This window comes from Bombus vancouverensis, chromosome 9 (assembly GCF_051014615.1).
Source record: "Bombus vancouverensis nearcticus chromosome 9, iyBomVanc1_principal, whole genome shotgun sequence".
In the NCBI taxonomy this organism is placed as follows: Eukaryota; Metazoa; Arthropoda; class Insecta; order Hymenoptera; family Apidae; genus Bombus; species Bombus vancouverensis.
The window spans coordinates 17,055,630-17,069,052 of NC_134919.1; the positions used below are offsets into that span (position 1 = coordinate 17,055,630).

At 32.5% G+C, this 13,423-nt stretch overlaps 3 protein-coding genes across 4 annotated transcripts in view; 2 read left to right on the forward strand and 1 right to left on the reverse strand.

Moving 5' to 3' along the window:
- Positions 1–11,780, reverse strand: part of LOC117158886 (uncharacterized) — a 63,006-nt gene extending 51,226 nt beyond the window's left edge. Inside the window, exons 1-7 of the mRNA XM_033338260.2 lie at positions 11,602–11,780; positions 5,172–5,281; positions 4,878–5,089; positions 4,607–4,795; positions 4,384–4,527; positions 3,366–3,462; positions 101–265 (exon numbers count right to left, since the gene is read on the reverse strand). Coding sequence (XP_033194151.2) covers positions 101–265; positions 3,366–3,462; positions 4,384–4,527; positions 4,607–4,795; positions 4,878–5,089; positions 5,172–5,281; positions 11,602–11,780 — 1,096 coding nt within the window. The remainder of the gene's footprint in view (positions 1–100; positions 266–3,365; positions 3,463–4,383; positions 4,528–4,606; positions 4,796–4,877; positions 5,090–5,171; positions 5,282–11,601) is intronic.
- LOC117158890 (fatty acid-binding protein-like) lies at positions 2,824–11,828 on the forward strand. 2 transcript variants are annotated; one of them, XM_033338272.2, is made up of 5 exons: positions 2,824–2,982; positions 7,189–7,365; positions 7,968–8,140; positions 9,874–9,978; positions 10,418–11,828. In XM_033338272.2, the coding sequence occupies exons 2-5, from the start codon at positions 7,296–7,298 to the stop codon at positions 10,475–10,477; spliced, it is 408 nt and encodes a 135-aa protein (XP_033194163.1). In that variant the 5' UTR covers positions 2,824–2,982; positions 7,189–7,295; the 3' UTR covers positions 10,478–11,828. The 2 variants fall into 2 exon arrangements, with proteins under 2 accessions (XP_033194163.1, XP_033194161.1); XM_033338270.2 differs by having other exon boundaries at positions 2,826–2,982; positions 7,027–7,365.
- Positions 3,456–4,389, forward strand: LOC117158889 (cilia- and flagella-associated protein 299-like). The gene has a single exon (XM_033338269.2). The coding sequence runs from the start codon at positions 3,657–3,659 to the stop codon at positions 4,356–4,358; it is 702 nt and encodes a 233-aa protein (XP_033194160.1). The 5' UTR covers positions 3,456–3,656; the 3' UTR covers positions 4,359–4,389.
- Positions 11,829–13,423: the final 1,595 nt, after the last annotated feature.

The window sequence follows — 13,423 nt, forward strand, 5'->3', positions numbered from 1 at the left end:
AAAAGAAAATACACAGTCCGCAAACTAATTAACGATAATTCTATTTACACTCTATCGAATCTATATTATGCAACAAGCAAGCATGCAACTATGTACTCACTCGGATTTCGTTGTATTTCATGGTAGAGAATAGTCAATATCTCCGCCGGTTCCAAGTAATCTGTTAATCCATCGGAGGCGAGAATCAGAAAATCCTCGGTTCCGTCTAGAGGTACAGTCTTTATTTCTGGTTCGCCAGTTACAAACGGCTTGTATTGAACGTCACCTGGAACCACGCGAAAAGAAATATCGAATTATCGTAAAAACTTATTCGACGACATTTTTAATTATCGGTGTATACATTTTCTTAACTGTGTGTATTTCTGCAGAATTTGTCAAACGAAATGTATACGAATCTATTTTGGTGCTATCTAAAATCTTCCTATCTATTTAATTGTTAAACGTAAAGAATTTCATTCATAGATGTAGTAAACTGATGGGTGAACCTGAGTAAATTTATAATAACCGGAAGCGTCTGTATTATGGTGGTGCCATTATTTAAATTAGCCACGCCATTCATTAAATAGATAATTAAAGTTAATTACATATATACATGCTAGTTGAATACTGATATTCCCCACGCCTCAGCGTCGCATGTTTTTTAGATGTAAAAAGCATCGTTTACATGTATACGGATAACTGTAACGGTTCTCTTGAATTCCATAAAACTACACGTTACGGGGCATAAAATTCTCTCTCTTTCTCCCACTTTATCCTTTTACTTTGCTCGATCGCAATTGAAAAGTTTCTATGAAGAATCCGATCCATAGGTAGCCGGGTGTCGTTAATTATGCGAATGCTATCTCGTTTCATTTTAACAATGTCTTCGAAACTTCTCGATTAGGCTTCTTGCCTAACTTTTCAACTATATATCTAATAGCAACTTGAAGATACACAGAACGAAATTTCATGGTACGTATACTTGTAAAACAGTAAACAACGAAAGATCGTGTTTAAGTATAATCGTAATTCTATCGTATAGAATTTTTCTCACTCAACGCGCTGGAATAGAATTGAGAGGGTCGTATTTTATTTCTTTTCGTCGTTTCTGACGATTCGTCGTTTCGTCAATGACGAAATCTTACCAGCTACACCGATTCGCTGAGGCAGAGTTACAAGTTTCGAATAGAATATGCGATAGTGGCGATCCAAATAACTATAAAAATCGACTATTTCGAAGTATCAAAGTCTCTCTGCGACTATGTATACGAGAGGATTTTTTAATGTCATTTTCTGTCAAAAACGGGGTTCGTTTACGTTTTCTAATTCGAGCGACAATATGCTCTCAAACATAAACATACGAGTTCTAATCGCGTAACAAATTTTCATCTACGTCTCATATTTTCGTTATAATTACACATTCTTTTCGTCTAATAAAATAAAACCTTGTTAACCAAACTTTACAGGATCAAAGGTTCTACGAATTTCTATCGTAGATTCGATTAAACGTTTCATCGATATTAGGTAGCCGGGTACAAAAATATCCTATGAATATTTACAATCGTTAAAAAGCATCGTAACGATTATAAGATACAATTTTATGATAAGTATCAATTATCAAAATTTTACGACGTCGAAACGAAATTCTTCTAACGACAAACGTTCGAGACACGCGTCTCCTCGCGAAGCATAAATGGTTTAATGGGCTGTTAATTATTCCCGGCAGGCGATGTAGAAGCCACCCAGTAAAGAGTCCATTGCTCGAAGCATGATTGCACGTATTATTGTGTCAGCGGTCGAACGGAACCAACAGGATACCCAACACGCGTCCAGAATATTTTCTTTCCTTTTCTTCGCAATACCTAAGCCATAGTTGGCCAGCTGTTAGTACACGTTGATTCTCCCTACTTGGCTCCCTTACAAAACACGCGATTTTTATTCGATCAAATTAATATATAAAAATCATTTGACTCCAATTAACGAACCTTTCGATCATAATCGATCCTTGCGACGAGCGAATGCCTATAACTAGACCGCGGATATTTAATGTAAGTTATATAAACTGATAAGTAATGTTTATGTATAATAGTACTTAATACATAAAGAAGAATAGATATACGTTACACAAAGTTTGAAATAAAAATAGAAAAATAGATCCTTTAAATATGATTAATATTTTGAAATGAAACTATTCGTCACACTTGATAGAAATAAACAATATGTAACAAAACTATTTCGAAATTTCCACGTCAAGATGATAGTAGTAGTATCGAATTTCAAAAGCCGCAAAAACATAAAATCTAAAATAACTATCCGTAATAAAATAATTAAAGGCAAACCAACATCTACGACGTCCTTACGGTCATCTTCACTTTTAACTTATCAAAGTTATTCGATTAAATAACTTTTATATAAATTATCTTTTTCACTTGAAATTTCTTTTCTTTCTATAAAACTTAAATATGTACGTACTTACATAAATACACGTATACGAATAATTATATTATATGTATATAGGATATCCTATGCAACTGAAACAAACTATGTACGTTTTTAAAATGATTAAAAACATAAAGAATTCTCGAATAATCTCCCAATTATCCTAAAATACCTGATATTTAGTTTAGACTAAAGTTTTCTATAATTAACGTTACCTTTTTATTTTGTTTCGTATTTAAAGGAAAAGTCCATCTTTCAGAAAATAAACTTCCCAGCATCGAGTAAATGACGACCTTCTTAACATTGAATAACATGAAATTGACCAAAAGTAAGAGTATCCGTAGAGTTCCAGACGCATTATTTAAAACGCGCATTTCGAGCAATTGACCGATTATGAGAGAATACTTGTATCGCCATCTAGCGACGTGTATATAGTTTTCATAGCAGTGGAATTGATTACCACGACTACGGAAATAACGGAAGAAGTTTGATTGAAAATAAAATTAATCGTGCAAAGTTAATATTAACGTGTTCTACTTCATACACATTTACGTATCGACGAACGTGAGTACTAAGAATAATATTAATTTCAAACATAAACACCAACTACGATCAACGATGTATACCCGACCATACATAAATGCGTAATTTCTTTGTTTTGCATTAACATTTTTTTAAAAAGAATTATCATGTAAAATGCTTTATAATATCCGGATATTATTGACAAGTAGATGCAAAAAGTTAACCTATAAATATTAAGTAACGATGCTTTTTACTTTTCAATATATGTAAAAGTATAAAATACACAAAACATATGAATTATATTTTATGATAAAATTTTTCCAATTCTCAACTTTCTTTTATCTAATCTGTTAAATAAAATACATAAATCATGCACTGAAACAGTATTTTTATTTTGTAAGCGTTCCGTAATAGAATTAACTTACCTATTGCTCGTGAAACACCTAATATTCCGTTGACTCTCATAGTTCCCATGCTTTGCATCACTACTCCTCCTGCTTTCCGTATTCTTTGAACTTCATCCTAATAAGAACAATCAATATCGTTTGCACATTTGTTACAAATTTTTTTAAAACACATTATATTTATCAGATGTCGATTGTTTTTAAACAAAGAAAGTAAATTCTAGCTTAAAATTTACTGTCGCAAAGATCATTTAATTAAAAAATAAATATTAACATTTTATCGTTAAAATTATAGATTAAATAACATTAAAAATGACAGCGGTAGGAACACAAATAGATAGTGACAAAAGACTAATACAATTTGAAACTTATGAAGACTATTTGGATTCCCTAGTAACATTTGTTGACCTTGGATATTTGGGAAATCTCAATGTCGCACGTAGATTAGCTGAACTTGGTTATCGTTGTACGAGCGAAACACTCGACGAAGAAACGTTTTATCGCCGTTTGGAAGCTGTGAAAAATTTACTTTTTCCAATTTATAGACCGTACGAGTTAACGTCGGAACAAGTGACACCAAGGGATAATATAATGCAAGAATTAGCACTCAGAGAACGTCTGAATAGATTGAAAATCATATCCACTATCATATTCGTTAGAAATTTAACAAAACTTCAGTTTGAAATTTCTGGTTACATCGATTTTAGCGAAAGGCTTGAAAAAGAAAATTGGCTTCCGTATTTCCAAGGAAGAAAAAAAATATGGCCTTGTGCATCTGACCTTGCATATTATTATTGGAGAACAGGGAAAACATGTTTAAACAAAACGTCAAATTTTCAACCTGTTATAGACCCAATATTAGGGCTTCGATTTAAGCACTGTCACGATAGGCATTTCATTAATGTAGATCCTGGGGTGCCCTCTCCAGGCATATATACAACACGAGTAAGAATACATAGTCAAGAATATGAACACATAATATTATACGATCATGTTCTGCGAACAAGATGTTAAACATAGTGAAAACATATATACTTACTTCGCGATAAAGCCGGTGAGGACTCACTAATTGAACGACACTGTCACGTTTTACCAGCATAGCTGTCGAATCTCCTACCCAGGCAACATATAATCTTTTATTTAATATTAAAGTGCAAACTGCGGTAGTTCCACCACATACTTTCTGAAACGATAAAAGTAATAAAAATGATATATTGCCTGTATATTTGATATATTATTCCACAAAAATATTTCTTTCTTACTTGTGTCCGTGATTTCTCTATAAACTGTCTGTCGGTAGTAAGAAAAGCATCACGTAAGGCACGCTCTGGATCCGTAGGATAATATACGCTTTCTGCTAAATATTGATGCAGATGAGAAGCACAATACACAGCTGCATCTTGTCCCGCATGTCCATCAAATACTGCATAGTAATTTGCTATGGAGTCATCCTAAAATTTGGAATATGCTTTTCCAATAAAAGGCTTACTACGTGTATATATTTGCTAAGAAAAATTTAATCTTTGTATTTACCTCGATACCAAATATACCATGTAAGTCATGTAAAACCACGTAGCGATCTTCCATTTTTCTTCTACAATTTTTGCTTCCACCTGCTGTTATCTGTGGCAGTGGTGTACAAGGAGGTGGTGGCAATAATGCTAATCTACTATTGTCCAGGTAGCGAGTACATATTTCATTAACTTTACTGGTAATGGCTTGCATTAATTTTAACGAAGTATATGCTGCAAGATAAAAAGGAATTATCACAGACTATTTTTATTATAAAAAACAACAATATTTTAAAGTTCTTCTAAAGAGACATACCTTGTTCTTTAGATTTAAATCCACAATCCTCCGGTTGCTTGTTGCACATGGCTTTGACTTTTTGTATTACTTGATGAACCAAGTGTGCTTGTAAACTTGCTGGACATTGTCTAGAATGTTACAAAATTCTCTATTTACACATATAAATAATTTTTAAGTATCTGTAACAAGATCAATTGTTTCATACTTTGAAAAATAATTATCTATTTAAAGAACAAATTACGCAATACAAGTACAAATCTGAACATAGAAAGCATAAAAATAATTGAAGCAGTACTTAGCAAACTGACAGCAATAGACATGCGAAACTTTCGATTAACAAAATTCAAAAGTCTATCTTCTATAGTGAAAATACGCTACAGTGATAACCATGGGTTTTTCATTCCGAAATTCTTTAAATCGTAAGAATAAAAAATATTTATAATTTGTTTTAAAAGTAATTTTAAACGAATGTACGAACGATATATGTATCCGCAACATATTATTTGTTCTATTAATTTTTTACATTTTTATAGTGACTTTAATCGTAGATTTAATCGCAAAAGCTTTCAATGTGATTGCATGCCATATAGGCGTATTAGTAATATGCTTAAAGTATCGTGTACCTAAAATTTTCATTTAGAAACAACTTTTGTCATACTGGAGGTTATATGTAATATATATATGTATGTAGAATTTCTGCTATAGTCTTACAGCGCTTTTGATTTAATAAACAAAAGTTTACATTTTATTTACATCATATGATGTATTTTATGTTTTTGCGTTGTTGAAAATTGTTTTATGGCTTTCAAGTATTAAAGATAGTTGTAGATAATCTTAATAATTTTACAATCTCGTTTTAAATTTAAAGAAAAGAAAAAATTTTTTTATTGTAATTGAATTATCAAATTTTGAAAAAATAGTAGCTTCACATTGAGCAATGACTGAGAGAACTGCTTTTCTGAATGACAGTCCTTCACTGTACATTTCTGCGATCATCTCATACTCGAAATGAAATGGGACATAAAAAACATTAAATTTTTGAAATATACAGGGTGTCCTAGGTTCTGACAGCCAGATGCTATCGGTATATTCTACGGATCTAAATATGGGAAAAATGTTATATAAACATAGATCGCTTAAAGCTTTACTAAAAAGTTATGAGAAAGATATGAATTTACTGAGATGAAACAAATTAGGAATGACATTCGCAGAGTAATAAATTCTATTTTCGGCTGTTGTCAATCTTGTATCGTCAGAACGATGAACATTTTGGGATGGAGAATTAATTACTTTTGCATAAACAAAGTGAACATAAATATTACTGATGCATATACCGTAGTAACCTTGCTATTGTTCCCTTCGTATTTCATATTTTCGTCGTAACCTATTAATAAAGCTTTAAACGACCTACGTTTATGTAACATTTTTTTCTTATTTAGACGCATAGACATACCGACAACGTTCGTCCATTAAAATCTGGGACACCTATTGGGATATCTATTCTTGCTTTTATAATTACTAATACTATTCTCGTTATTATCGTCGCATGTAAACAAATAATTAATTACTGAAATATCATTTTCATACTTTCGTACTTTCATACTTTCATACTTTCATACAGTTTCATACTTTATCTAGTAAATATACGTATGCAGTAGCAAACATCAAATGCATCGTTTTCATCGTACGTTTCATCCAATCTGAAGATAGTCATAATTCGTTCAACGGAAAAGATTCATTTATTCCTTTCTGAATAGTTACTGACAATTAAACAATTTACTAATTTATAAAAAGAACGATAGAATAGATAGAGTTTGAAAAAATGATTATACGCATTTCCGATAACCGCCATATCATGCGGCGTATCATTTAGATATGAGAAATCTATGGAGAGGAGAAGTAGCTCTCGAGCAGCATTTACCTCAAGAACAAGGAGTTTACGCTCTAGATGAACATTTCGTGAAGATCAAAGAGACCGGTGAAAACGAGGAGATAGCTGTTTCAAATCTATTAAAATCGGAATCTTTCGAACTAGTTCGTAGCGATACGTTGGAAGACGAGGGCTCGCTGCAGCCTGTGAGAAAGCATCCCGAACCACCAGCAAACGAATCGTCTCCGGAGCATTACCGACAGGGGAGAGAAATGGTATCGATCGTTGGCGCTTATCAACATGAAAGCAATGAAAACCTCGACGAGTATTTCAAAGCTGTGGGTATGTTACAAGCGACTAAAACCGAATGTCGCCTAGCTTACGATGGAAGCAAAAACAAATACGATGTATAAAATTCTGTTTCTTTCCGCATAATAATTATTCCGCCTATTAGCTTGTTCTTGAAAATTTCGAAAACGCGTACAAAAATACGAATCGATCGATTTGTTATATGTATACTCGTAATATACTAATTTACTAATGCGCTATCGATTAAAAGTATAGATTGAAATTTTGATTAGTATGTGGACATATATACACGTGCTTGTACACAAACACTCGTTACACGATATATTATATACCTATATATTTTTACAATTATTAATTATTATAATTTACAATTACTTTATAATTATTTACTTTACCTATAATGCATGTTATGTTACACGTTTTTTCCTACCTATTGGATATTTCATTTATCAAATAAAGGATTAAAACGTTCAATCTTAGTGGATTATTTATTGAAAACCTACTGTATCGAGCTGTATCGAACATCATAATAGAAACTACATATTAGATTAGTGAAAAGACGAAATCGTGTACATTGATTAGCGTTATTAGTATAGTATCGAAATTAAGTTATTTTTAATTGTATGCACCTATAGGTGTACCATACATTCCACGGAAAATGATGTGCATGTCCAGTCCGCGACTAGAAATATCGAACAACTGCGATAAATGGACTATTCGCACCATTACGATGATTCGTACGGCAGAAGTGACCTTTACTCTTGGCGAAGAGTACGAAGAACATATGCCGGCAGGAGTTATACTGAAAGTACAACCACTCCTTTCGTAATATTTTTTTTGAAATACCGTGCTCGCCCTAACTCGATCGAGATAATTTAATATTTTTAGTTTCAAGTTTGAAACATACTTTGAATTACATAAAAAACAAATTAGCCATTGCATATCTTTCTTCGATATATAATTAAACGAATAGAAAAAATTATTTGAGAGAGGACTTCGTATCCTTAACTTCGAATAACATAAATGGTACTACCGATTTTCAAAGAATTAAATTGTGATTTGTTTTATATACAGGGCGTCCCCAAAATTGTGACACAATAGGCCGGATGGAGATTCTACGTGGAAAAATAAGTCGAAAAAAAAAATAAGTCTTTTTCGCTTAAGGCTTCGTTTTCGAAGAAAAGTGAATTAAAAAATCCGAGGTATAAAACTTCTATTTTTGATCGTATTTCGATTGGAACCCCCGCGCACTAACGACAATTTATCGCTTACGAAAAGGGCGTTTATTTATATGTATTTTATATGAACGTGGACGGATTTTACAACGTGACTGCAGGATATCACTTTATTTTTTGCTCTTGCTCGCATCAATCAAAAGTTCAATTTCTCCTTTCTCTAATAACACCATATAGGGTGTTTAACGAAATGGCGAGCACGATTTTTCAAATACTTCCGATAATGTAACAAACAATATTTCAAACAAAAGTTGCTCTGTTTTGAATCAGTTACAAGTCAATAAAAGATAAGAGTCACTTTAACTTTTTAACACATATTTGCACATTGGACTTCCTATCTGTCGTACGTGTTTTTCTACTTATAATAAGTGCTCAAATTATTACATACCACTTGCCGCGACACAAAGCCCCGTTCCTTTCAACAAATTTTGATGCGTAGAAGCAAATAGACTTCGTGGATCTATTTCTCTGCACGCATGTATTATTTTATCACAAAGTTCTTCCGCAGAGTTTACTGGTTTGTCGTAAACAACGGATAATGTAAATATCCCCATAAAAAGAATCTAATGGAGATAAATGTGGTGAAAGAGCCGACCAGTAATTTTTACTATTGCAATTTGTTGACAGCACAAGCGTTATCTTAAGCGCGTGATCTAACGCCCTATTAAATTTCACACGTTAACAATAATGCTCCTATGAATCAATGAATTCAGGATTTCTGAACTCATGGTCATCAGAAAGTTGTAGTATTTCGATCGATGAACTAAAAAGGTCAGTGTGACCTTGATTTCTTATAGAAAGAAGCATTTTTTGGTAATTTTAAGTATTGAAATTTGTGACCGATTCAAAACAGATCGACTTTTGTTCGAAATATTTGTTTGTTACATTATTATCATTACACATCAGGAATGCCCGGGAAAAATCGTGCACCCATTTCGTTGAACACCCTGTATAAATACTAAAGCGACAGTTTTGTCGTTAGTGCGATGCATTTTAAACGTGGACAGTGTCGCGATTTGCTTTCTGTTATCTCTTATTTCCGTAATTGGAAGATATGTTTACGAGAAACAAAAGTTTCATAGGTCAAAATTTGCAATTAATACACGGGTAACTTACAGATTTTTAAACTCTTTTTTTTTCGAAAACGAAGCCTTAAATAAAAAAGTGTAATTCTTTTTTCCGACTTATTTTTGCATGTCGGTTGCAACCTTGTATCACGATTTTTGGCAATATCCTATGTAAAAAGAAAGAGAGGGGTGGACCTTTTCATTTTTCACCGTTCGTATTTCTGTCTGTTTTTATCTAGAATGTAACTACAATGGAAGGAGATAATTTAGTGACAGTTTCAGTCGGTCCAGATAACAACAAAGTAGTGCGGAAGTACGAAATTACAAAGGATGGTGTAGTGTTGGTACGTTCCATTTACATGTCCGTTCACATATACACAAGCTTTTATCGATCCTACAATAGCATTCAAAACTTTAATTTAAATATTTATTTATCCGTATTTATATTATACATATTGCGAGAAATATGATATGCATATCTCATCTGATATCAATTACTATGTGAGGAAGATCTCATTGATATATAGATGTATATATGCATACATATTTCACTGGCAGCAGAGCATAGCAGTATAAGTTTGTTTATTGAAATTTTTAACGGCCAATTGACTATTTATTTTTTATATCGACTATTGAGATTTTTATATTTATATCAGTTATTCAGTTATCGTTTGTCACGTTCTTGCCTTGTAATTATATAAAACATAATTAAATAAAAGAAACGATGGTCTTGAAAGGTATTGATATGAAAGTAGATATTAATATCGTATTTTCTATTTTCAGATAATGACCCATGAAAAGAGTGGCCAAGTAGGAAAGCGCTATTTTAAGCGCCTTTCGTAAAGCTTAGTTACTGTTTGAACTACAAAATATTTGTATACTTGGATTCCATATAAATTCCATTAGCTATTAACAATTAAGTTTTCAATCGCTTTATGCGCTTTATACGCATATTGCACCTAACAGTAACTTGTTGATAACACAATCTGAAAGCAAGCACACTTCAGATGGTAAAAAACCTATCATACAAAAACGGAAGCCGCACGGAAAATGCGTACAGTTACGAGAAAGCAAAATTCGCCGGATCAATCGTATATGTTCCGTCATTTCAGCATGCGCCCTGCCTACCTTTATTGCGTGTCACGTGCTACACAATATATAAAAACACGGATAAATAAAAATTATCTTATAATAAATAATTAAAGTGTGACGCGTAAAGGAATTTTATTTGTAGTATATGTATTTAAAGGATTAAACATATTATATGAATGACATGAAAATGTGACGCGTAATTTCTTTTATATAAATCTTTTCTTATAAAAATCTTTTGTTTAATATACTATATGCGTTTCGTGTAATATCAGTAACTTACAAATGTATTTTTCCGGTAAATGCTTTGTATAATTTCGATGTATCTATATTTTCGAATTTGTTTCAAAGTTTAGTAATATACATAATTATGATAGTCGTGCCTCGTTACGATGCTAATGAAGTCTCAAAAAATTCTTTATAACACCCATAATATGTCCATACAAATCTTCTATGGTAATTAGTTTAAATAGTTATGCGAGTAATTACACAAAATGTCCCAGCCATTACGACGCAATCGAAAATGTAGCTTAAAAAAATAAATCGAAAATATTCGTATGGCGTTTCATTTTCGTCTTTCGGAAAGATAGAGTTTGAACACACGTGTACTTAATATATTTTCAAATTCGATTTTTTCGAAAATGAATCTTCAAACGAAAAAATTTGATTCGACATTTCCGACTTATCTTTTCAGGCATGTGGAATCAGCCCCCTTCTCGGGGCTGATGCAACGGATGATACTGGGACACCGTGTATGTCGTTTATGTTTACATTCGATGCCGGCCGCCATAGGAGCTATCAACGAATAAACACGTCTTTTGTCCGCCCACGCACTGCCATGCTGCAATATTATTCAGTTAAAAAGTACATTCACTTACGTCTGGTTGAGGTACTGTAGAGTCACGTTGATGATTTCACCGACGATCTCAGCCTCGGTGACGTTATACGAACTTACTGAGACAGGCAGCTGATCGTATGGATTCACTCTGGCGACAAATTCGGAGAAAAAACGGCTATACGCTCCGAGATAATCACCGTCAGGACAATCTTCCGCCATTCTTTTTTCTCTCGATCAGAAATCCAAGTTATCCGGTGCACGCTTCTGTTAGAGCACAAAAACCACAATACGTTGACTGCGTTTACTGAAATGTGAACGCGATACCTCAATAGCTATCTCTTAGTGACTAAAGTCGAATTAACCCACATGAAAATATAAGAATGGAAGGGAGAGAAATAGAAAGAAAGCAAAAGTGTGTGCGTATATTTGAACGTTTTTGTCGTTTTACTAAACGAAGCGTTCCTCTGTTCTGAACCTATTCGTTGATAGGCGATATTTGTATTTAGGTTACGTCACTCATTCAACATCGCGTACGCACATAACACTACGGGCCCGATCGAACGACGCGTTTCTCTATTGTGTTCCTTAGAGAAGTGGGGAGAATTTGCCGCGACGTTTAAACACTATCTCTCCCGCTTCTTTCAGTTTAGCGTTGCTTTTTGCCTTTCCTTTTGCCACTGGCCACTTGCGGATTGACTCTCGTAACGGAAGAAAAAGTGCGTAACGGAATTCCCCGAGTCACCTACTGCGCATGCCCGTCACGGGCCTCTGCATTTGCTGTTTCGCCGGCGTATGCTACTACAATACTTCTTTATTATGTTTAACTATTATCTTTCTTCCGACTTGTACGTACTATTGTGTACGTACATTTCCTATTCTGATATATTTTTCAACTTTTTTTGTATATTTTTACTGTAATTTATATGAAAAGCGTTAAAGCCTTTATATGAAATTTACATGAGAAACATTAAAATAATTGCTATTTTATCATTTATATACATATCGTGTATAATAATAATGTACTCAAAATTTATATTACAAATAGAATTTTACTTTAATGTTTTTTTTTAGTTTAGCAAATTTTTTCGTTATATTTGAAATTCTGTTTTGTAAAAAATTTATAATGATAAAGTTAATAAATAATAATTTTTTCAAGTATGCTTTCATATACTATTGTACAGTATTGTACAGTACAATACAATGAAATAAAATAAATCTTTCATTACAAAAATATTAAAAAGATATGAATCTATTCGAAAATCAATTTTCAATTAAATAGTAAAAAAGAAGTTTATTATAATAAATTCAATCTAAATTATTTTTATTAAAACTAAGTATTTAGTTATGTATTAGTAAATGAATACCGTTTTTGTCTTAAAATATTGCTAGGAATTTGATTAAGAACATGATATTTAATATATAGTTAGTTAATATATAGATAGTTATATACACTATCAAGAATTTGATAGTTAATATAAACAAGTCGATAATTCAAGTATATCTTGTATTTATTTGCTTATTTACTTTGTCCCTTGATTGTAACCTTTTGGGACCTTGAACTTAGAAGTAAATAATGAGTTCGATTGACAAAAACATTAACGCGTAAAATTTGAATTCCGTGATCAGATTTCATTCATGCCAATAACGTGTGTGCTATTAGCGAAAGGTGCTTTCTAAACGCACGCGAACATGATTATCAATAAACTACAGATAAGTGCTATTGTTATCGAATTATTGTGGTAGCATGTCAGTCCTTTCCTCTTTGATATTTTTTACTATTTTCTACGCTAACAAGGGTATTTAGATGGTCTGCTTTACGTAACTCATTCTACATAAATGATGAATTTTTCCATATAATAAAA

Coding starts and splice junctions, on each gene's coding strand:
- LOC117158890 (XM_033338270.2), top strand. CDS start 7,029: ATGAGAAATCTATGGAGAGGAGAAGTAGCTCTCGAGCAGCATTTACCT. Junction 8,141..9,873: donor CGGCAGGAGTTATACTGAAA/GTACAACCACTC, acceptor GTTTTTATCTAG/AATGTAACTACAATGGAAGG. Junction 9,979..10,417: donor CAAAGGATGGTGTAGTGTTG/GTACGTTCCATT, acceptor TTCTATTTTCAG/ATAATGACCCATGAAAAGAG.
- LOC117158889 (XM_033338269.2), top strand. CDS start 3,657: ATGACAGCGGTAGGAACACAAATAGATAGTGACAAAAGACTAATACAA.